Raw genomic sequence first — 25,477 nt, 5'->3', positions numbered from 1 at the left:
CAGTAACTTTTTGCTGTTCAGTAACTTTTCCTTCAGTATTTGTATTGGTTTAATAAAAAACAGCGAAATGTTGCGTGAAGAGAAAAAAACAGGTAATGACGAAAATCTCTGAATGTATTTTAACTAAGATGTTAGAGAAAGAACCGAAATTTTGAAGCTTAGCAAAAAATTGGAGTTATTCATTAGATTTCTTCAATAATTAATATCTTTGAATAGACTGCAAATTTAATGGTAGTGTATTATGAACCAAATTAATGTATTTTAATTTTTTTTTTTTAATTACTACTATTATTATACTATCTGTTTAAATAAAGATTATTATGTATATTTTTTTCTCAGTAACCGCTCCATATTTTTTGGGAAACTTGGTCTTCTTTGATTTTCTAACTAAAGAAATATCTAGATAAGTGGTAAATTTAAATGAAAATCGTCAAGATATTTGATTTTGAAAATAAATTTGTATGAGTGACGTCAAAACTTATTACGGTTATTCAATACTGTGTAAAATTTCCAACTGTTTTAACTTTTTAAAAGTATTATAGAACAAGATAAAATGCATGTGCGTTTTTGTCTGTGCAAAAAACATAGGATGGCTGGCCCCCAACTCTTAATCGCAGTTCCTGGCCGGAGAGCAAAGAAACGGAGTTTAGCGCTTTCGGTTTGGACCTTAAGAGTCTAGTTTCGTTATACATAGTTACTTAAATTCTGAGGTCTTTTCAAAGATATTTATTGTAGATAGATAGATAGATAGATATTTAATATTAGCCCACCATCAAAACAACAACATGGCGGAGTATAAAGAAAAAATAAAAAGGACAAAGAAAAAGGTGAAAAATAATACTTCAAGATTAAACGATTAGATTACATTCACTATATACATTCATAGCTCGTATATAACGTACAACAGCAGGAAATTGTAAAGGTGCTCAAGGGCACCTTTTCTAGCACTAGTTTCATGTTCTGCCACAGTTTCACGGGGATCTGAAATTTGATACTTATTCAAAAGGGATGAGTTTCTCTGGGCATAGCGGTATACGTATCGAAAACTTCAAATATCTACAAGACGCGGACCTAACTTTTAGTCTCTCTGTTTCTGTGAACCATTCCTAAAGCGGGGAAAGGTAAAGGACATGTGTTAATGCCACTGCTCTATACACCCTCGCCAAAATTTGCCGATTGTAAGGATATTTCAGCGGGGCTAGTTTAGCATAGCCCAGTCGTAGGAAAGACACAATGGTATCAAGGCAAAGAGTTATTTTAGTTTTCTTATCCCAGCCGTACGGAAGACCTAACTAATTTGATCGAAGAAGACGGTGCGATAATAGCACCATCTACGGATACAGTTGGTGCTGGTGCCTCTTGTTCAGCAGAGCTTAAACTAGAAATTCAGTTTTTTGGCCATTAACTTGTAGACAAACAGCACTATAACCAGATACAAGATTATCTAAATTATCTTACAGTACACTTGATGAGAAGCTCAACATAAGTAAATCGTCAACATAGCTTATTAAACTCAAAACACAAGTATCAAATCTTAGCCCGCAAAAATATGTTTTGTAACCGTAGAAGTCAACGTGTTAAACAATACCGGACTTAAGACAGAACCTTGTCGAAGTCTTCTCTTTAGTTTAACTGGCTCATTGAGTTTTACAAGCCCGTTTCACTCTTATATAATTATTAGAGTGCCACAATGATAATATAGCTAGTCAATGGGCGTTCACACCGGCATCTAGAAAGGTCTGGAACACATCAGACTGGATTACTGCATCAAATACAGCGGGATTGTCAACACTACATATATGTACGGATAACTCAAGTGAATTAGCCTTGGCGAGAATGTGTTTTCAAAGTCTATGGGCGAAGGCACAGCTGAGATGCTTTCGAAACCCAAACTGCCTGTAGTCTATCACACGCTTCGATATAAATTCACGAAGGACCAATTTACCAGCACCTTGTTGAATGTACTCGAAACAGTATTCGGCCTGTAGCCTCCAAACTCATTTGCGTTTTTCATTTCTTCGGGATGTTTGTAACAACTCCGGTACAAAACGATTTGGGGACGGTGGCAGTATCTATAGACATCTGAAAAAGTAGTTGCATATGCTGGATCAAAAGCGGTGAACCATTGCGCAGATGATTACCACTGACACCATCAAGAACTGGAGCCTTGTTAACCTTTAACTGGCGAACAGCCCCCAAAACATCATTCGCAGTTATAAGAAAAATAATTTCTCTTTTCAACAGTAAATCAATACACAATTTAAGCGATTCACCATATTCCTTTTCCAAGGGAATATCCTTAGACCCGAAGACATTCGAATAATGTCTTAACCACTGTTCCGCAGGTATCATAGAACATGGCTTGGACTGCATTTTTTTTACGTGTAAACCGTTTATTAGCCCATTTTTTTGTTTTAATAACAAAAATGTTACCAACATAATTTGATAGTCAATAGATGTAAAATAAAAAAAAGCAACAAAATCTTAACTACCGGATTTGAAGTTGTCAAAATGAGGTTCACATCGTTATATTCCGTCATCCGGCCCTGGAGTGTTTTCGGAAAGTGTTCTTTTCCGCTTCGAATTTTCGGAAACACAACACAAATGAGTGCTCCTTTTCGCTACACGCATTTGCAGCAAAACGCAGTATGTCGAGTAAGGGTTATTTACATACAGCTTTCATTCATAATTTAGGCTGTTTTAAACCGCGACAATTGAAAGCAACAGAGGAAATGAGCTCTTCCCTGCTTTTAAAGGCTTTCAAAAAGAAACTTTAAATGGGGCTTCAGCTAATGCGATAGATGGCCCCATTAGCCTATTTTGGTTTAATAGTGCCACTGTTTTTAGCTGAACTACATTTTCGTTTAAATTCATAAAAACTGAGTGTGAAATTGTCAACACAGCCTTTAGGAGTTATCTTTGGCAGCACAATAATCATTGCCCAGTCTGTAATTTCTCTTTGAGTATCCCGGTCGTCATTTATATTCCCTCTGTCCCGGTCGTCATTTACATTTCCTGTGTCCCGGTTGTCATCTGTGTCCCCGTGTCCCCGTCTGTAATTTTGTCAATTGACAAACATGATGTCAGTCGACAAACAACTTCATGACGACATAGAGCTCAATCCTTACAATGACGTCAGTCGACAAACATGAAGTCAATCGACACACAAACATGACGTCAGTCGACAGAACCCAAACAAACAACTTATTTATATATACTAGCTGTTGGGGCTTCGCTTCACACCACCCCAACAACTAGTTGGTTGGGGCGCGAAGCACCCCCATCAAACATATATATATCTTAAAAAAGGTAAAAAACTAAAATCTAAAAAAGAAAAAAACTTAAAAAAACTAAAAAAAGGTAAAACTACAAAAAAACTAAAAAAACTAAAAACTGAAAAAGAAAAAAAAATAAAAAATGGAAAAAATTGAAAAATAAAGGCAAAAAAGAAAAGTAAAAAAAAAATCAAAAAAAACTAAAAAAGGTAAATGTATTCAAACCGAAGTAGCTGAGTTGGTAAAGCGTTATGTAAAAAAGAAAAAAACGAAAAAAAATAAAAAAGGTAAAAACTACAAGAAAACTAAAAAGAAAAAAACTAAAAACTAATAAAAAAAACTAAAAAACTAAAAAACTGAAAAATAAAGGAGAAAAAGAAAACTAAAAAATAAAAATGAAAATAAAAAAAACTAAAAATGGTAAAAACTACAAAAAAAAACTAAAAAGAAAAAAGAAAAAAAAACTAAAAAAGAAAAAAGGTAAAAACAAAAAAAAACTAAAAAGAAAAAAGGAAAAAAACAAAAAACTTATTTCATCATATTCCAATTCAAAAACGAATGTATATACAGACCGGGACACAAGGAATATAAATGACGACCGGGACACTCAGAGAGAAATTACAGACTGGGACACCGGGACACAAATGACGACTGGGACATGTGTGTCATGACTGACGTTATGTTTGTGTGTCGACTGACGTCATGTTTATTGACTATAAATGACGACTTGGACACAGGGACACAACTACAAAGGGGAAGCCGGGGGGCACAGGGGGGATATATAAATGACGATGGGGACACAGGGAATGTTTGATTAGCAATCACCATCAACAAAGCTCAAGGGCAATCATTAGAATAATGAGGTATAGATCTGAATACAGATTGTTTTCGACATGGACAATTATATGTTGCATGTTCAAGAGTCGGTAAACCTGACAATCTATTTATATGTACAGACAATGGGACAGCGAAGAATGGTGTATAGTCGTAAGTTTTACGTAGTTAAAAACATATATATATCTATCTATATATATAAAAATAAGTTGTCTGTGGATGTGTCTGTCTGTCTGTCTGTCGAGTAACGTCATGTCATCATGTCGTCATGTTGTCATGAAGTTAGTTGTCGTTATGTTTGTTATGACGATGACGTCATTAAAAGTATTTAAGAAAATCGTTCAAAGACAAATTTTTAATTGTAAGAAGATCGTGGACGGAAAAATATTTAATCGTAAAATGACTGAAGAACCTACAAGGGCAACAGACACACAACTTTCGAGTTACGTCATGTCATCATGTCGTCATGTCGTAATGAAGTTAGTTGTCGTCATGTTCGTTATGACGATGAGGTCATTAAAAGTATTTAAGAAAATCGTTCTTAGACAAATTCTTAATTGTAGGAAGATCGTGGACGGAAAAATGTTTAATTGTAAAATGACTGAAGAGCCTACAATGGCAACAGACACACAACTTATTTATATATATATATATATATATATATATATATATATATATATGTATATATATATATATATATATATATATATTTTATATATATATATATATATATATATATATATATATATAAATATATATATATATATATATATATATATATATATATATATATATATATATATATATATATATATATATATGTATATATATATATACTAGCTGTTGGGGTGGCGCTTCGCGCCACCCCAACACCTAGTTGGTGGGGCGCTTCGCGCCCCCCCAAGCCCCCCCGCGCGCGTAAGTCGTTACGCGCCATATTAGTTACGCGCCATTGTAGTTGTGTCCCTGTGTCCCACCTGTGAATACAGATAGATTTATATATGTGTTTCAAACTACGTAAAAATTGCGAATATACAACATTCTTGGCTTTCCCATTGTCTGTCCATATACAAAGCCGTATGTACTAATAATGACGTCATATGCAAACGCTCTTTTTACAAACAAACAAACATGCATACACACAACTCGTTTTTATATAGATAGATAGATAGATAGATACAATACAAATTAACTGCGTAAAACTTGCGAATATACAACATTCTTCGCTGTCCAATTGTCGCTGCATATAAATAAATTGTCAGGTTTACCGACCCTCGAACATGCAACGTACAATTGTCCATGGGAAAAACAATCAGTATTGAGATCTATACCACATTTTTCTAATGATTGACCTTGAGCTTTGTTAATGGTGATTGCAAATGCTAATCGAATTGGGAATTGCAATCTTTTAAATTGAAAAGGCAGATCCGTTGGAATCATGGGAATGCGAGGAATAAGAACAGCCTCACCCTCAAAAGGCCCTGTCAAGATTGTGGCCTCTATTAGGTTTTCCATTGTTTTTTTTTACGGCAAGTCGCGTGCCATTGCAAAGCTTTGGTGGGTTGATATTTCTTAAAAGTATTATTGGTACGCCTATTTTTAGTTGTAGCACGTGTGGTGGAAACCCTGAAAGATCCACGGAATTTAAAAATTCAGATGGATAATTAACCGCTTCATTTGGTTCCAAAACTGTGTCGACTGACTTGTAAAGGACTGCCTAGTCTCGAATCTTGGTCAAAACAGTATTGTTGATTTCGTGGACGTCTATATTTTTGGGTGCGAGAATCGCTCTTTCACTTAGCCATTTATTATTTTTATAATTTTTTAGAATATTCGGAAATACTTTTTCAATCAATTCATTTTTGGACGTCACTAAATTACAGAAATCAGCAGGTAGTTGTATACGTCCTGAAATTGAGTCTACTGGGAGTTTTCCGTTTCCCATTGCCAGCAATTGATCTGAAGATGTTTGACCAGAGTCATCGTTTTGCAATCGGACACGCATATTTGTAGTTAATTTAAATGTTTTTACGTGTGCCCATAAATTAGAATTTTTCAGGCAAGCATTCATTTCGTCTGCAGGAGTTGATCTAGGTATTATAGGTAATGTTTGCCTGAAATCTCCCGCAAGCAATATTAATGTGCTGCCAAAGGGTTTCGACTTCCCTCGCAAATCTTTCAAGCATTGATCCAGAGCCTCGAGCGATTTTTTGTGTGCCATGGTGCACTCATCAATAATAAGTCATCCCAAATAATAAGTTTGCATTGCTGCAATACTTTACCCATCCCAGATGATTTGGAAATATTGCACGTGGGAGTTTCTGTAGAATGCAAGTTCAGAGGCAATTTCAAAGCGGAATGAGCAGTTCTTCCACCAGGCAGCAATGTTGCGGCTATTCCGGACGACGCAATTGCCAACGCTATATCATTTTTTGATCGAATTGATGCCAGAATCAGTTTTATCACAAACGTTTTACCAGTACCTCCTGGCGCATCCAAAAAGAAAATTTCACCAACGTTGTTATCGACACAATGCATTATCGTATCATAAATGTCTTTTTGTTCCGACGTTAACTTGGAAATGTTATTTTGTACATACGACAATAGATCACTCGTACTTTAACTTTGTTCACGATCCAATTCTACACATGTCGAAACAGCAACGATACGGTTAGGTGAAGGCATTCCCAAATCCTGAAGAGGTTTGTTTGCCATACGTACGCACAAATCTTCTATAACAACTAAAGTGTAGTTATAAATTTCTGATGTAAAATCGCCGATATATGTCTATGAACCGCCGATTGTCCTTGAAGTAAAAGCTGCAGTATCTCGTCCCAGGATTGATTACATGTAAATGTAACAAATAAATCTGGACGACCATAGAGACGAACATACGCAATAGCATCTTGAGCATATTCATGCATATGACGGTTACTGCCAGCATATGACGAAGGTAAAATTGTTAATCTTCAAACGTTTGTGATATTACCGTCATTTATAACTGCATCTCGCAAATGAATGTATTGTTCAGAGCGGAGCTTGGTCTGATTCAGGCGGATATATAGCAAACGTTCTGATTCAATTTTAGCATACATATCAACGACGAATTGGTGAAACAATTCACGGCATTTTAAAATATAATTTTCTTCATCCTGCCGAATCATTAGTCTATAGGAATAATAATGCATTGCACTGCATTTCTTATTCATTTCTTTGTTAGTGGCTGGATTCATCAATTTAATATTAAAGTGATAGCCGTCGGCTCCATCCCAAAAAATGATAGGATATTGTAGGGCATCGTAGCATCGATGAGTTTTAGCAATTCTTAACAACTGAGCGTTTTGCTTATGAAGAATAATATATCGAGGTAAAAACTGATCACCGACCATAACGATTGCCACTTCGTCGATAGTTGGAGCATTGTATCTACGCACATGTTGGCCAGGAGGCGTTTTGTCAGCGGAAATAACAATTTTATGCGTATCAGTAGGCATCAAATCGATGGCTGTTTTGAACAGACGCACTAAATTATTATTTTCGTTGAAAAGATGTTGCAATTGGGAAACGATAGTCCTTTCAGCGTTGGGAGAAATTTCGCAACGTGCATTCAATTCAGAATTTCTATCACTGATGAAGTACAATTGTGAAAATTTATGATTCTCGCCTGAGAATGGTAGAAGGGACCCTGCTCTATGATAAATTTGCCCTTTTACTTTGAAAGTAGACATAAATTGATCTGGATTTTCGATTTGGGCTCCAAACGACGTCATTTGGAAACATGAGTTATATTTTCTGATTTTTGACAAAAAACGCTTAGATTCTGACGTAGTTCCAGTAAGGAAAGTCTTCAATGGCTCTGGTGGTGCAGCCAATAGAGGAAGTTTAACTTTTCCTGAGGCGCAACACATTCCCATTGTTTCACCATTGAATTTCAAGGCCTTGCAATAGGGACAAATTTTAGACATTGTCCCGATTTGAACACATCTACTCAAGCTATAATCATCGACTGGGTTGTACCTGAATGCCAGGCGATAACTTTCAGATTGCTCTGATTCCTCGGCACGCTTTCTTTTCTTACTTTCTCTATCAGCAGCAAGCCTGATTTCTTGCTGTTCTTGTAATTCCTCGGCACGCTTTTTTTCTTACTTTCTCTATCAGCAGCAAGCCTGATTTCTTGCTGTTCTTGTGATTCCTCGGCGCGCTTTCTTTTCTTACTTTCTCTTTCAGCAGCAAGCCTGATTTCTTGCTGTTCTTGTAATTCCTCGGCACGCCTTCTTTTTTCAAATTCTCTTTTAGCAGCAAGTCTGCTTCTGCGTTGCTCTGGTAGTTCCTCGGCATGCTTTCTGTTCTTTCTTTCTCTATCAGCCTCAAGCCTGTTTCCCTGCTGGTCTTTTGATTCCTCGGCACGCCTTCTTTTTTCACTTTCTCTTTTAGCAGCAAGTCTGCTTCTGCGTTGCTCTGGTAGTTCCTCGGCATGCTTTCTGTTCTTTCTTTCTCTATCAGCCTCAAGCCTGTTTCCCTGCTGGTCTTTTGATTCCTCGGCACGCCTTCTTTTTTACTTTCTCTTTTAGCAGCAAGTCTACTTTCGCGTTGCTCTGGTAGTTCCTCGGCACGCTTTCTTTTCTGACTTTCTCTATCAGCAGCAAGTTTTTTGGCATAGACTCTTTGAGCATCTTCGTCAGTCATTGTAAACTTAAACATTAATAGATTTCTACGCGAACATATGTCTTATATAACTTGAATGACGTCACCTTCAAAGCAAAAATGACGGCAACTAATTTCATGACGTCAGCCGAAACATGACGTCACCTGATCCACAGATCCACAGACAGACAGACAACTTATTTTTATATATATAGATATATATATATATATATATATATATATATATATATATATATACAACATTCTTTGCTGTCCCATTGTTTGTCCATATAAATAGATTGTCAGGTATACCAACTCTTGAACATGCAACATAATAATTGTCCATGGGAGAACAATCCGTATTCAGATTTATCCCAAATTTTTCTAACAATGACCCTTGAGCTTTGTCGATGGTGATTGCTAATCGAACATTCTCTGTGTCCCCGTCGTTATTTATATATACCCCTGTGCCCCTGGCGTACCCGTTTTAGTTGTGTCCCTGTGTGCTGGTCCTCATTTATATACCCTGTGTCCCGGTCGTCATTTGTGTCCCGGTATCCCAGTCTGTAATTTCTCTTTGAGTGTCCCGGTCGTCATTTATATTAACTCTGTCCCAGCGTCCCGGTTTTCATTTGTGTCCCGGTCTCTAATTTCTCTTTGAGTGTCCCGGTCGTCATTTATATTCCCTGTGTCTCGGTCGTCATTTCAGTCCCGGTGGTTCGGTCTGTAGTGTCATCTTGTAATGATGGCATATACAAAGCCTTATACACTTATAATGACGTCAAATGCAAACCCATAAACAAACAAACATGCATATATACAACTTATTTATATAATATAGATACAGTTTCTTTTTAAGTTTTTTTTCTTTTGTAGTTTTTTCTTTTCTTAGTTTTTTTTTTAGTTTCTTCTTTTTATTGATTTGTTTTCTTCAATTTGTCAATTTTCATTCTAACATTGACACTTGGAAAAATCTTTACGTGCCAAGCATGCTAAAGCTCCAACAATTTATATTAAACTTCAAAATTTGGGGTATCTGTTTTAAGGTTTTCGAATTACTTTACTCTATTGTCAAAATATATTGAAATATTTGTGCAATTCCCAGTTTTTTTTTAGTTTTTTCTTTTTTTTAGTTTTTTAGCTTTTTTTAGTTTTTTTTTAGCTTTTTATCTTTTTTATTTTTTTACGTTTTTTATTTTTAGGTTTTTTCTTTTTTTAATTTTTTTTATTTTTAATTTTTTTTTTTAGTTTTTTTTTTTAGTTTTTTTTTTAGTTTTTTACCATTTTTCTTTTTTCGAATAACTTTAATCTATTGTCAAAATATTTCGAAATATTTATGCAATTTCCAGTTTTTATATTCTAGTTTGTTTTCTTTTATATATATAGAAGATATAATCTGGCGTAACGGACAGACAACTTATTTATATATATATATATAGATTGCATAGTGTTGGAGTTAATTTAGTTTAAGCAACACACAATCACTTGGGACAAGTTGATATGATAGGTGCGAGCAGATTGATATGGTTTATCAATGTGCACCAGCATATTGTTTACATTGATTCTATATTGCCCATTTTGATTATAGGGCAAACGCACGAGAGGAAGACAGATCGAGACTAGACATAGATATAGTCATTTGAAAAACCATATGAGACTGCTAAAGCAAAGACGATGACATTGTGGGAGACAGCTATAATTTATGGAATCGATAAAATGACACTTTTTTGATTAATTAAAAAGAAAGGATAAATCAGATTGCAACTCACGATAGTTGTGCTAAGCCGGTGCAAATATTTAGTGATAAACTGGAAGAACAGCTTAAAAGGCACGTGATATACTCATAAAAGATATATCATTGGCTGACTCTGTATAACATTAAATATAAAAAAACAAGTCTTTTCAAATGAAAGTAAGAAGCAACATTAAAAAATAAAACGAACAGAAATTACTCCGTATATGAAAGGGGCTTTTCCTCCTCAATGCCCCGCTCTTTACGCTAATGTCTGACCCTTTCTCTTAACTCTGTATTTAAAGCAGTAAGAACCTTTAATTTAAAGAGTGGGGCGTTGAGGAGGAAAAGCCCCTTTCATATACGGAGTAATTTTTGTTCGTTTTAAGTTTTAATGTTGCTCCTTACTTTCATTTAAAAAAATTTGTTTTTTTTATTTAATTTCTGGGCGTTTTTGAATTAATGCATGTTTTGATCTTGGCTCTTTACACATAAATAATTAAAACAAAACTTGCACATTAATTAATAGCAATTAATCGGAATATTTTGAGAAAAAAGAAGCGAGGGAGGAGGCCTAGTTGCTCTCCAAGTTTTTGGCTACTTAAAAAAGCAACTAGAACTTTTAATTTTTTACAAACGGTTTCAGTGGTAAAAAATATACGTAACTTACGAATTAACTTACGTAACGAACTTCTATATTCGTATGTTTTTATTGCGTATATGAAGGGGTTCAACCCTCGTCGATACCTCGCTCTTTACACTAAAACTTAGATTTTGTCCCAATTCCTTAAGAATGACCTCTGATTTACAAAGGCCGTAGAATAAATAGTTGAAATTAATAAACTACCTTAGCGTAAAGAGTGAGGTATAACGAGGAGGTAAACCCCTAATATGCGTAATAATTTTTGTTTGTTTTAATTTTTAATGCTGCTCCTTACTTTCAGTAGAAAAAACTTTTCATATTTATTTTTTCATTGTTTTTTCAAATAATGCTAGAAAATCCTGTGCCCCCTTAATTGAAATTATCTTCCCCCATGGGAAGTTTCTCCTTGGAAATATACTCCCACGTACCCCCCCCCCTAACTCAACCCCTAAACAAAAAAAAACCTGAAAACGTCTCTACACTTCCTAGTAACCATTACTATATGTAAAAACAGGTCAAAGTCAGTAACTTGCAGCCCCTCCCACGGGGACTGCGGGGGAGTAAGTCGTCCCTAAAGACATAGTTATTAGGTTTTTCGATTATGGTGAATAAAATGGCTATCTCAGAATTTTGATCCGCTGACTTTTGGGGAAAATGAGCGTGGGAGGGGGCCTAGGTGCCCTCCAATTATTTTGGTCACTCAAAAAGGGCACTAGAACTTTTAATTTCCGTTATAATGAGCCCTTTTGCGACATTCTAGGACTACTCAGTCGATACGATAACAACTGAAAAAAAAAAAAAAATAAAATAAACACGCATCCGTGATCTGTCTTCTGGCAAAAAATGCGAAATTCCACATTTTTGTAGATAGGAGCTTGAAACTTCTACAGTAGGGTTCTTTGATACGTTGAATTTGATGGTGTGATTTTCGTTAAGATTGTACGACTTTTAAGGGATGTTTTCCCCTATTTTCTAAAATGAGGCAAATTTTCTCAGGCTCGTAACTTTTGATGGGTATAACTGATCTCGATGAAGCTTATATATTTAAAATCAGCATTAAAATGCGATTCTTTTGATGTAACTGTTGGTATCAAAATTACAGAAAATTTCTAAAAAAATTTTTAGAGTTTCGGTTACTATTGAGCCAGGTCGCTCCTTGTTACAGTTCGTTACCACGAACTGTTTCATATGATTATTGATGGTATTAGGTATTTTAATCTTTTTGCCAATAGTCTATAAATTATGGTTTTAGGCAAACGATTGCAATTCATTAATTGTATAATGCGGTATTTGATCTTTTATCTTGACGAGTTTGGATTTTCGCTGTAAACAACTTTTAATCACTTCTGCAAAGTCAGCCATTCATTAGGAGCTGATTTTAGTAAACAAATTCCAAATCTAAAAAAAGTCAAGCCTGAGGAATTTCAGTGCTTGTTATTTACTACTCTTGAGACTTTCCTAAGATTGTAGAAGTCTGTTAGCATTTATTGATATGTTTAATAGCTTAAATTTGTTTAAAAACTTTATTCGGCAATAAATGGAGGTTTATTGTATGCAATGTAAAAGGATTACTGCAACCGAGTCCTTAACTCGGACAGTTTCAAAAAGAAATAAAGTGTCAATGATTAAAGGTATTTGCACATGTTGTGGCTGCAAGAAAAATTGTTTCTTAAGAAAGGTTTGTTTCTTAAACAAACTCTTAGAACTCTATTATTCGAACCTCTCTGGAATTAATGATTTACATAGAAAACTAAAAGCACATGGTTTTACTGTATCAAAATCTAAAATCAAAGAGGGGTTGCAAAAATCAAAATAATTATTTTTTACAATATCCAGCTTATCATACACTTAAAAGAAATCGCGTTTAGATTCATATTATCGACGACTAGTGGCAAGCAGATTTGGTTGATATGCAGCATTATAATTGTGAAAATAATAATTTTAATTAAATTCTTGCAGTCATCGATTGTTCCAATAAATATGCTCGGTCCATTCCCTTAATGGATGAAACGGGTAAGGAAATTATTAATACTTTTATGGGTTTATTTAAACATAGAAAACCTAGAAAATTAGAAACAGATAAAGGCAAAGAATTTGTTATGAACAACGTTCAATTATTTTTAAGAGTCATGACATTCATTTGGTTCTCATCTGAAAGTGAATTGAAAGCTTATATTGTTGAACAGTTTAATAGAACAATCAAAGAGAAATTATGGGAATATTTTACTCACAACAACACAAAACGTTGGACAGATGTATTACCCTCTTCCGTTGACAATTATAAAAATTCTTATCATCGATCCATTAAAATGGAACCAATAGAAGCGAGTAAAAAAGAAAATGAAAAAGAGGTCTACACTAATTTATTTCCTTATGTCGAAGTTCAAAAACCATCCATAAACAAATTCAATGTTGGCTATTTGGTTATAATTAATAAAAGTAAAGGTGGTTTCGATAAAGGTTACCTACCAAATTATACAACTAAAATGTTTCAAATAGCTCAAGTGAAACATTCAACCGCTATAATTTACGAACTGTCAGATAAAACTGGTGAACTCATTATTGGTGGTTTTTACGAAAAAGAACGCTCGAAATCTATTCAATAAGACTTTCATTCTATAAATGTATCCTATAAAGTTGAATAAATTGTTAGCGAGTATAGTGAAAAGTAGAGAAGCACAAAGAAATGTAGTTTAAGAATGTTACTTTGAGCAAGCTGGATTTCGTGACTATGCTGAAAAGTTGGGTGCTTCAATCGTGGAAGCAGAAGGTAAAAATACAAATATGATAACTGATAAATTACAAGAAAGTGACAAAAATTTAAGAAGACGATTACAACGATAACTGAGTTGAGTAGAGATGGAACATTCTGGTGGACAAGCCTGATACCAAATCACAGGTCAGGTGTGAATATTACTTTGATCAAGGAGCCTGCATTCCTATCCGAGTTCGCACTGTTGTCATATCAGTTCAACATTCAGAGAAAATCAGTTTGGAACAACTCCAAAATGACATTATGGAACACGTCGTAAAAATGGTCATCCCAGACGAATATTTAGACTCGAGAACGGTGTTTCACATTAACATTTGTGCGGCTTTTATCATCGGTGGACCAATGGGTGATTCCGGTTTAACAGGGAGAAAAATCATTGCTGACACAAACAGTGGCTGGGGAGCACATGGCGGTGGCGCATTCAGTGGCAAAGACTTTACAAAAGTTGATAGATCTGCAGCCTATGCCGCTATAGGGGTGGCACAATCATTGGTCAAATCTGGAATATGCTGGCGTTTTTTAGTTCAAGCCTCCTATGCTATTGATGTTGCTGAACCTTTATCAACTACAATCTTTGACTATGGCTCCAGTGACAAAACACAGAAAGAACTTGTCACCATTATAAAGAAGAATTTCGACCTCAGACCTGGTCGTATTCTTAAAGACTTGGATCTGAAGAGCCCTATTTACCAAAAGACTAGCACCTATGGTCATTTTGGCAGAGATGTCTTCAGCTGGGAGCAAGTCAAACCCCTCATCCTGTAAATGAAGTTTCTCCCTTTCTTTTCCTTCTTCTATAAACGCTGCTAGTAGTTATTGTTTTAATAGTGCCATCTATTTATACTCTGTTCCTTTTTTAAGACTTTGAGTGTGGTAAAAGGTCACATCGAGTTTACATTCCCTCTGCCAACCTCTCGGTAAAGCCTGCAAATACCAACGTTGAATATTGGTCTTTTTCGAAATTCTTGCCCCTATTTGGGCTGTATGTTCAATGCTATTGATTATAATAATTATATTGATTCTAATAGTGCAATGATTATTGTGCTGCCAAAGGTAACTCCTAAAAGCTGTGTTGACAATTTCGCACTCAAATTTTCAGAATTTAAACGAAAATGTAGTTCAGCTAAAAACAGTGGCAATATTTAACCAAAATAGACTAATGGGGCGATCTATGGCATTAGCTGAAGCCCCATTTAAAATAACTTTTTGAAAGCCTTTAAAAGCAGAGAAGAGTTCATTTCCTCTGCTGATTTCAAATTTCGTGGTTTAAAACAGCCTAAATTATGAATGAAAGCTTAATGTAAATGACCCTTACTCAACATACTTCGTTTTGCTGCAAATGCGTGTAGCGAAAAGGAGCACTCATTTGTGTTGTGTTTCCGAAAATTCGAAGCGAAAAAGAGCACTTTCCGAAAACACTCCGGGGCCAAATGACGGAATATAACGATGTGAACTTCATTTTGACAACCTCGAATCCGGTAGTAACGATTTTGTTGCTTTTTTAGTTTTACATCTGTTGACTACTAAATTATGTTGGTAATATTTTTGTTATTAAAATAACAAAATGGGCTGATAAACGGCTTACACGTAAAAAAAAAAAAAAAAAAAAAAAAAAAAGCAGTCCAAACCATGTGCCATGATACCTGAGGACCAGTGGCTAAGACATTATTCGAAGGTTTTCGGGTCTAAAGATACTCCCTTGGAAAAGGAATATGATGAATCGCGTCTTGATTTACTTTTGAAAAAGAGAAATTATTTTTTTTATATCTGTGAATGATGTTATGAGGGCTGTTCGCCAGTTAAAGGTTAACAAGGCTCCAGGTCTTGATGGTGTCAATGGTAATCATCTGTGCAATGGTTCACCGCTTTTGATCCAGCATATGCAACTACTTTTTCAGATGTGTATAGATACTGCCACCGTCCCCAAATCGTTTTGTACCGGAGTCGTTACAAACATCCTGAAGAAAGGAAAAAACGCAAATGAGTGTGGAAGCTACAGGCCGATTAGTGTCTCGACTACATTCAACAAGGTGCTGGAAAAATTGGTCCTTCGTGAAGTTATTTCGAAATGTGTGATAGACTACCGGCAGTTTGGGTTTCGAAAGCATCTCAGCTGTGCTTTCACCCATAGACTTCTAAAGCGCATTCTTGCCAAGGCTGATTCACTTGATTTATCCGTACATATATGTAGTGTTTATATTTCCGCTACATTTTATTCAGTAATCCAGTCTTCCAGACGTTTCTAAATGCCGGTGTGAACGCCCATATAGTAGCTATGTTATCATTTTGGTACTGTAATAATTATATAAGAGTGAAACTTGGGCATGTAAAACTCAATGAGCCAGTTAAACTAAAGATAGGACTTCGACAAGGTTCCGTCTTAAGTCCGATATTGTTTAACACGTAGACATTTACGGTTACAAAACAAATTTCTGGCGGGCTAAGATTTGATACTTGTGATTTGAGTTTAATAAGTTATGTTGACGATTTACAGATGTTGAGCTTCTCATTAAGTGTACTGCAGGATAATTTAGATAATCTTGTATCTGGTTATAGTGCTATTTGTCTACAAGTTAATGGCCAGAAAACTGAATTTCTGGTATTCAGCTCTGCGGAATAAGAGGCACCAGAACTAACTGTATCCGTAGATGGTGCTATTATCGCACCGTCTTCTTCGCTTAAATATTTAGGTTTTTCATACGGCCGAAATAAGAAAACTACAATAACTCTTTGCCTTGATACCTTTGTGTCTGACCTGCGAGTGAGCTATGCTAAACTAGCCCCGCTAAAGTATTCTTACAATCGGCAAATTTTGGCGAGGATGTATAGAGCAGTGACATTACCACATGTCCTTTACCTTTCCCTGCTTTGGGAATGGTTCACAGAAACAGAGAGACTTAAAGTTAGGTCCGTGTTTTGTAGATATTTGAAGTTTGTGATACGTATACCGCTATTCGAGAGAAACTCATTTTTTTACTTTGAATAAGTATCAAATTCCAGATCCCCGTGAAGCTGTGGCAGAACAGGAAACTAGTGCTAGAAAAGATGCCCTTGAGCACCTTTATGATTTCCTGCCGTTGCAGGTCATATACGAGCTACGAATGTATATAGTGAACATGACACGCGGCACGCTTCTATACATGGATTCTCATTGTCCCTTGTGTTCTAACCGCAGACAGTGCTGGCTCCCGACAATTTCGCCACCAGGCCCCAGCATGACACGTGGCAGGCTTCTATATATGGATTCTCATATATATATGGATCCTTTTTTTAATTTTTTTTCTTTTTTCTATTTTTTTTTTTCATTTTAATTTTTACCTATTTTTTTATTTTTTTTCTTTTATTCCCCTTTTATCTTTTCTTTTCTTTATTTTTTGTCTTTTTTTTAGTTTTCTTTTCTTAGTTTTGTTTAGTTTCTTTTATATATTGACTTCATTCTTTGTGATAGACAGACGGACGGACAGACCGACAGAAGGACACACACTACATTTGTATATATATATACTAGCTGTTACAATCAAAAATTTATCTTTGAACGACCTTCTTACAATTCAAATTTTCTCTTTGAACGATCTTCTTAAATACTTATAATGACGTCATATACTAAGCATCGTCATAACAAACATGACGACAACTAACTTTATGACGACATACAGCTCAATCCTTATAATGACGTCAGTCGACAGACAGACTATCAAATTATTTTTATATATATAGACTAGCTGTTGGGGTGGCACTTCGCGCCACCCCATAACCTAGTTCGTGGGGGCGCTATGCGCCCCCCAGGCCCCCAGTGCGTGTAATATATATATATATATATATATATATATATATATGTTTTCATTATAATGAACTTTTAAATAAATATCAAAAGAGTTATCTAGAAACACTTAAAGAAATTTTCAACTAATTTCGGAGGTTCGAGAAATGTTGTTGCAGCGCCATTTATTTTGAATTGTGTTTCTAATGGAGCGGATTTTCTTAAAAATTAGCCACATGGTAAAGATGAATTCTATAATTGTTTAGTTCATTCAGGTTTTTTGCAATGTGTTAATATTTGTGATTTGGTAAAATTTATAATATTTAGTTTACCTATTGTTGCTAAAGGGAGGGATATATTAACAGGATAAGCTTGTTTTGGTTTTACTTGGTTGTTTTACATTTGCTGTTTTTTTTTCTTTCATAGGCATATATTTTGGGGGTGATACCTGACGCGGGGATGCCATGGATATTCTGTGGTAGCCACAACACTGTGCTGGGTAGAGAATTTAGAGTGGCGAAACCCTATATAGGCCAGTGTATTCTCCTGATGAGCCCTTATGTTGGGTGTTGCCTCTGAATTATTTGTCTATATTATTTTTTCTATTGTTTGGTAGATGACGACTTATACTTATTGACGACATGACTGCCTGTCCATGGATTATTCTTTATGGTTGATTGTGTGTGGCTATGCTGTTTGACCTATGTGATTGTATGGATGAGTAGGGTTAAGGCCTCATTCAAGTGCTGGTCTATATTAATCACTAATTTAGGAAAACAGTCTTCCTTTTCTCCTTCTGTCTCTCTTTTTTTTTTTTTTTGTGCGTTTGTGCTGTTGCATTGGTGATTTCTCTTTTCATGATATTATTCCAGGTTGGATCCAGTGCTGGTGGAGATATTTTTTTTTAGTTTTCTCCCCGACAGACCTTTACCCTGGTCCAGGTTTTTAACCTGATATTGTTAATTATTGGTGAGATGGCACTTATGCAAATTTCATGTTCTTTCATGTTTTTGTTTATGTATTTATTGACCTATTGACCTATTGACCTTGGCATGTTTTTTGGACTTTGATTGTTGGATTTTGATTGGGATGTTGGTTTGTTTTGGATTTATTTTCAATAACTTTTTATGCAACAAAACAAAAATATTAGCCTCGGAACTCGGAACGATTTTTTGAAAGTTAGTAAGTGTAAAAGTCGTTGTTTTCTTTGCCAAGATCATTTTGTCCCACGGACTTCTGTTAAGAGTACATTGTATAATAAAAATTTTGCATGCAAGTTACGTGGTAATGTTAATTGTAGAACAACCAATGTAATTTACCTATTAGAATGTAATAAATGCTGCCTACAATATGTGGGGGAAACAACTAATAATATATATAAAAGATTTTCTGGACATAAGACAACAGTTAATAATGAAAAAACTAATAACTATTTAGTTCAACATTGTAATAATGGTAAATGTTCCATATCAGATATAACTGTCACAATTTTAGAAAATTTAGAATTAGAAAATTTAAATAAAGAAGAGAAGAATAATAGACTACGTAAACAGGAGGATTTCTGGATCCATACTCTTGGTACAGCTTATCCTTTTGGGCTAAATGATCGTGTAGCAAAATATGGTGACATGTCTCATGTTTTTGTTAAATGTATTGATGGTTTTATGGACCATCCTTCTTTTACTTGTCCTACTAAACGTAAAAAACGATCGAGAGGACATAGGAAAAATAATAGAAAAAATGAACTAGATGTACATATGCTTTCTATAGATCTATGTCAGCTACTTGAATCTAGGGGTATGATTTCTGTAATAAAATGTCTAAATAATTTATCCAAGAGGAATTTAATCAAACTTTTCTGGATTGTTAAGAATAATACAGCTCTTGATTATAATTTTAAAGTAATATGTGATAAAATTTGCATTCTAACTAAAACGAAATTTATTATAAAAAAGAAAAAGTTCGATAAGATTAGTAATAAGGATAACAGATTATATTTACCTATTAATTTTACTTGTAAGCAGATTGAAGATATTAATTTACCAGAAATTTTAAATCAGCGGCATGTGAAACAGGCCCTTCCTAGTAATTTGAATTATAATGATAGTCCAGCTTTAACTTATAAATTTTCAAAAACTATTGGGCAAATTATTTTTAATTATAATTTAATACTAAAAAGACTAGATAGTGATATAAATTGGAAACCGGTTTGTAATTGTAAGCAACTTGGCCCATTTGTAAATCCTACTTACAAACATGTTATAACAGGGGACTTGTCAATAATAAAGCAAGATGATCTTCAAATTATAATGAATAAAGGGGCTAATTTCCGTCTTTCTCATCATCTGAAACCATCGAGTGTTCTTGATGGCTTGGAAAATGATTTTGATTTATTTATTGATAAGTGGTGTAAGAAAGAGAATAAAAATAAAGAGAGTTTTCAAAGTTGGAAGAATTTAATTATTAGTAGAATAAGAAATAAAATATATTCTAACTTAAAAAATAGTAACACTAAATCATTATTTTATAATGCGAAGATTAAACAAGCAATTGCTAATCTAAAGAATGAATTTGTAATTGTGCCAGTGGATAAAGCTAATAATAATTTTGCCATAATTTGTCAGAAGCTGTATTGTGATATCTTAAAAAGGGAGTTATGCACAACTAATGTTTACGAAAAGGTAAATATAGAGGATGAGAATTTAATTGAAAACACTGAAGAAATACTTTTTAAAAATTTTAATATTAAAATAAATGACAATGATAAAAAGTTCCCTTTCCTATATTGGACTGTAAAATTTCATTAGAATCCCCCTAAACCACAGTTTATTGCTGGAGCAGCTAAATGTCCAACCCGCATTGCTGCTACTGACCTTTCTTTAATTTTAAAGGAAATTGTAAATGAACTTAAAACCTATTGTTCTGGTATTAAAAAATTTTCGAATTTTAATCCATATTGGAGTGTTAATAATTCACTGCAGGTGATAGATTCTTTAACAATGGTTTCAGCTAAAAGAATTGAGTCTTTCGATTTTGCGACAATGTATACTAATTTATCACTTAATGTAGTGTTTGATAATTTAAAAACTGTTATCAAAAAATCTTTCCTCTTATCTAGTAAAAGGTTCTTAAAAATAAACATTTATAATAAAAAAGCTATATGGACAAATTGCTTTAATACTACAGTTAACTTGAGATGTTACAGCTTGGATATGATTTTTGAGTTATTGGAATTTGTTTTATACAATACTTATATAAGATTTGGGGGTGATTTGTACAAGCAAATTGTGGGAATTCCCATGGGGGGGAATGCCAGCCCATTTATAGCTGACTTGTTTTTAAGTCAACTAGAATATAAATATATGATGGATAAGAATAATCCAATTAATTTAAAACATGCTTTGTCAAATAATAAAAGATATTTAGATGATATTTTGGTCTTAAATTGTAAGGATTTCATTGATATTTCTAAAAATATATATCCGTCAGAGCTTATTCTTGAGCCTAGTCATGGCGCTGGTCATGAAGATCATTTCTTAGATTTAAATATTAATATTTGTGATAATAATAAATTAAGTTTTAAAATGTATAATAAAACGGATGATTTTGATTTTGAAGTGATTAATTTCCCATTCCTTGAAAGTAATATACACTCAAATATCACATATTCAGCGTTTTTGTCACAGTTACTTCGTTATGCAAGGATTTGTAGTATTTATATTGATTTTAAAAATAGATGTAAAATCTTAAGCCAAAAATTGATATCAAGAGGTTTTTCTGCAAATAAATTAACTTGGCAATTTAAAAAATTTAGTTTTCATTATAACGAACTTTTAAATAAATATCAAAAGAGTTATCTAGAAATACCTAAAGAAATTTTCAACTAATTTCGGAGGTTTTTTAGTTTTTTTTATTAGTTTTTATTTTTTTTTATTTTTAGTTTTTTTGTAGTTTTTACCTTTTTTTTATTTTTTTTAGTTTTTTCGGCTTAAATGCATTCGTTTTTGAATTGGTATATGATGAAATAATTCAGACGTCATATGCGGACAGACAGACAGACAGACATAACACAAAAACAACTTATTTTTATATATATAATATATATAGATTAAAAAAATTTATAAAATACATTAATTTGGTTAATAATATACCATTTAAAACACCAAACTGAAAATGCCGGAGTAGTCACTCGCTGAAAGAGGCTGGCAGACTGGAGAATGAAGGTCCCAGGTTGAAATCCTGGTTGGGCTTCGGAAACTTTTTGTTGTCATTTGTTTTAGTTTAATAAAAACCAGGGAAATGTTGCGCAAAGAGAAAAAAAACAGGTAATTACAAAAATCTGTGTATATATTTTAACAAGGTATTGCAACAATTCTAAAACCTTAAACAGACAACCGAAATTTTGAATCTTTTAGGTCCAAACCAAAAGTGCTAGTCTCCGTTTCTTGGCCCTCCAGTCAGGAAGTGTGATCAATAGTTGGGGCCTAGTCATTCTATGTTTTTGCACACAAGAAAACGCAAACACATTTTATCTTGTTCTACAATTCTTTTAAAAAGTTAAAAAAATTGTAAAATTTACACAGTATTGCATAAACGTAATAAGTTTTTACGTCACTCATACGAATTTCTTTCCAAAATTAAAAATCTTGACGATTTTTTTTTTCAAATTTATCACTTATCTAGAAATTTCTTTAGTTAGAAAATCACAGAAAACCAAGTTTCCCGAAAAATATGGAGCTGTTACTGAGAAAAAATATGCAAAATAATCTTTATTTAAACAGATAGTATAGTAATAATAATAATTAAGAAAATTTGTAAAACACATAAATCTGGTTAATAATATACCATTTAAAACACCAAATTGAATATGCCGGAGTAGTTACTCGTTGAGAGAGGCTGTCAGACTGGAGAATGAAGGTCCCAGGTTCAAATCCTGGTTAGTCTTCGGACACTTTTTGTTGGTATTTATTTTAGTTTAATAAAAACCAGCGAAATGTTGCATAAAGAGAAAAAAAACAGGTAATTATCTCCGTTTCTATAATTCTTTTAAAAAGTTAAAAGAGTTGTAAATTTTACACAGTATTGCATAAACGTAATAAGTTTTGACGTCACTCATACGAATTTCTTTCCAAAATTATAAATCTTGACGATTTTTTTCAAATTTATCACTTATCTAGATATTTCTTTAGTTAGAAAACCACAGAAAACCAAGTTTTCCGAAAAATATGGAGCTGTTACTGAGAAAAAATATACACAATAATCTTTATTTAAACAGAGAGGAATAATAATGATAATCAAAAAAATTATAAAGCACATTAATTTGGTTAATAATATACCATTTAAAACACCAAACTGAATATGCCGGAGTAGTCACTCGCTGAGTGAACTATATCCTTTAGGTCCAAACCAAAAGTGCTAATCTCCGTTTCTTGGCCCTCCAGTCAGGAAGTATGATCAAGAGTTGGGGCCAGTCATCCTATGTTTTTGCACACACGAAAACGCACACATATTTTATCTTGTTCTACAATTCTTTTAAAAAGTTAAAAAAGTTGTAAATTTTACACAGCATTGCATAAACGTAATAAGTTTTGACTTCACTCATACGAATTTTTTTCCAAAATTAAAAATCTTGAGGATTTTTTTTTTCAAATTTATCACTTATCTAGATATTTCTTTAGTTTGAAAACCACAGAAAACAAAGTTTTCCGAAAAATATGGAGCTGTTACAGAGAAAAAATATACACAATAATCTTTATTTAAACAGATAGTATAATAATAATAATAATAATTAAAAAACTTGTAAAACACATTAATTTGGTTAATAATATACCATTTAAAACACCAAATTAAATATGCCGGAGTAGTCACTCGCTGAGAGAGGCTGGCAGACTGGAGAATGAAGGTCCCAGGTTCAAATCCTGGTTAGGCTTCGGCAACTTTTTGTTACTATTTGTTTTAGTTTAATAAAAACCAGCGAAATGTTGTGCAAAGAGAAGAAAACAGGTAATTACAAAAATATTTGTATATATTTTAACAAGGTATTGCAACAATTCTAAAACCTTAAAGAGAGAATCGAAATTTTGAATCTTAGTAAAAAATTTGAGTTATACATTAAATTTCTTCAATAGTCAACGTCGTTGAAAAGACTGCAGATTTTTAGCAAGTAAAACTAAAGAAACTAAATCCTTTAGGTCCAAACCAAAAGTGCTGGTCTCCGTTTTTTCGCCCTCCAGTCAGGAAGTGTGATCAAGAGTTGGGGCCCAGTCATCCTATGTTTTGCACACACGAAAACGCTAACAAATTTTATCTTGTTCTACAATTCTTTTAAAAAGTTAAAACAGTTGTAAATTTTACACAGTATTGCATAAACGTAATAAGTTTTGACGTCACTCATACAAATTTCTTTCCAAAATTAAAAATCTTGACGATTTTTTTTTCAAATTTATCACTTATCTAGATATTTATTTAGTTAGAAAATCACAGATAACCAAGTTTCCCGAATAATATGGAGCTGTTACTTAAAAAAATATGTACAATAATCTTTATTTAAACAGATAGTATAATAATAATAATAATTAAGAAAATTTTGTAAAACACATTAATTTGGTTAATAATATACCATTTAAAACACCAAATTGAATATGTCGGAGTAGTCACTCGCTGAGAGAGGCTGTCAGACTGGAGAATGAAGGTCCCAGGTTCAAATCCTGGTTAGGCTTCGGCAACTTTTTGCTGGTATTTATTTTAGTTTAATGAAAACCAGCGAAATTTTGCATAAAGAGCAAAAAAAAACAGGTAATTATCTCCGTTTCTATAATTCTTTTTTAAAAGTTAAAAGAGTTGTAAATTTTACACAGTTTTGCATAAACGTATTAAGTTTTGACGTCACTCATACGAATTTATTTCCAAAATTATAAATATTGACGATTTTTTTTCAAATTTATCACTTATCTAGATATTTCTTTAGTTAGAAAATCACAGAAAACCAAGTTTCCCGAAAAATATGGAGCTGTTACTGAGAAAAAATATACACAATAATCTTTACTTAAACAGAGTATAATAATAATAATAATTAAAAAAAATTATAAAACACATTAATTTGGTTAATAATATACCATTTAAAACACCATATTGAATATGCCGGAGTGGTCACTCGCTGAGTGAACTAAATCCTTTAGGTCCAAACCAAAAGTGCTAATCTCCGTTTCTTGGCCCTCAAGTCAGGAAGTGTGATCAAGAGTTGGGGCAAGTCATCCTATGTTTTTGCACACACGAAAACGCACACACATTTTAGCTTGTTCTACAATTCTCTTAAAAAGTTAAAACAGTTGTAAATTTTACACAGCATTGCATAAACGCAATAAGTTTTGACGTCACTCATACGAATTTCTTTCCAAAATTAAAAATCTTGACGATTTTTTTTTCAAATTTATCACTTATCTAGATATTTCTTTAGTTTGAAAATCACAGAAAACCAAGTTTCCCGAAAAATATGGAGCTGTTACAGAGAAAAATATACACAAAAATCTTTATTTAAACAGATAGTACAATAATAATAATAATTAAAAAAACTTGTAAAACACATTAATTTGGTTAATAATATAACATTTAAAACACCAAATTGAATATGCCGGAGTAGTCACTCGCTGAGAGAGGGTGGCAGACTGGAGAATGAAGGTCCCAGGTTCAAATCCTGATTAGGCTTCGGCAACTTTTGTTGGTATTTGTTTTAGTATTATAAAAACCAGCGAAATGTTGCGCAAAGAGAAAAAAAAACAGGTAATTACAAAAATATTTGTATATATTTTAACAAGGT

At 33.5% G+C, this 25,477-nt stretch overlaps 1 protein-coding gene and 1 pseudogene across 1 annotated transcript; both read left to right on the top strand.

Annotated features, from left to right (window-relative positions):
* The first annotated feature begins 13,128 nt into the window (after positions 1–13,128).
* LOC136036544 (uncharacterized) lies at positions 13,129–13,734 on the top strand. Its single transcript, XM_065718867.1, has one exon. It carries the CDS (start codon positions 13,129–13,131, stop codon positions 13,732–13,734), a length of 606 nt encoding a protein of 201 aa, XP_065574939.1.
* A 125-nt stretch (positions 13,735–13,859) lies between these two features.
* LOC136036478 (S-adenosylmethionine synthase-like) lies at positions 13,860–15,004 on the top strand (annotated as a pseudogene).
* Positions 15,005–25,477: the final 10,473 nt, after the last annotated feature.

The sequence above is a fragment of the Artemia franciscana genome, chromosome 1 (assembly GCF_032884065.1).
Source record: "Artemia franciscana chromosome 1, ASM3288406v1, whole genome shotgun sequence".
Lineage (NCBI taxonomy): Eukaryota > Metazoa > Arthropoda > Branchiopoda > Anostraca > Artemiidae > Artemia > Artemia franciscana.
This window is presented reverse-complemented; position numbering and strand designations above follow the sequence as displayed.

Coding starts and splice junctions, on each gene's coding strand:
- LOC136036544 (XM_065718867.1), top strand. CDS start 13,129: ATGGATGAAACGGGTAAGGAAATTATTAATACTTTTATGGGTTTATTT.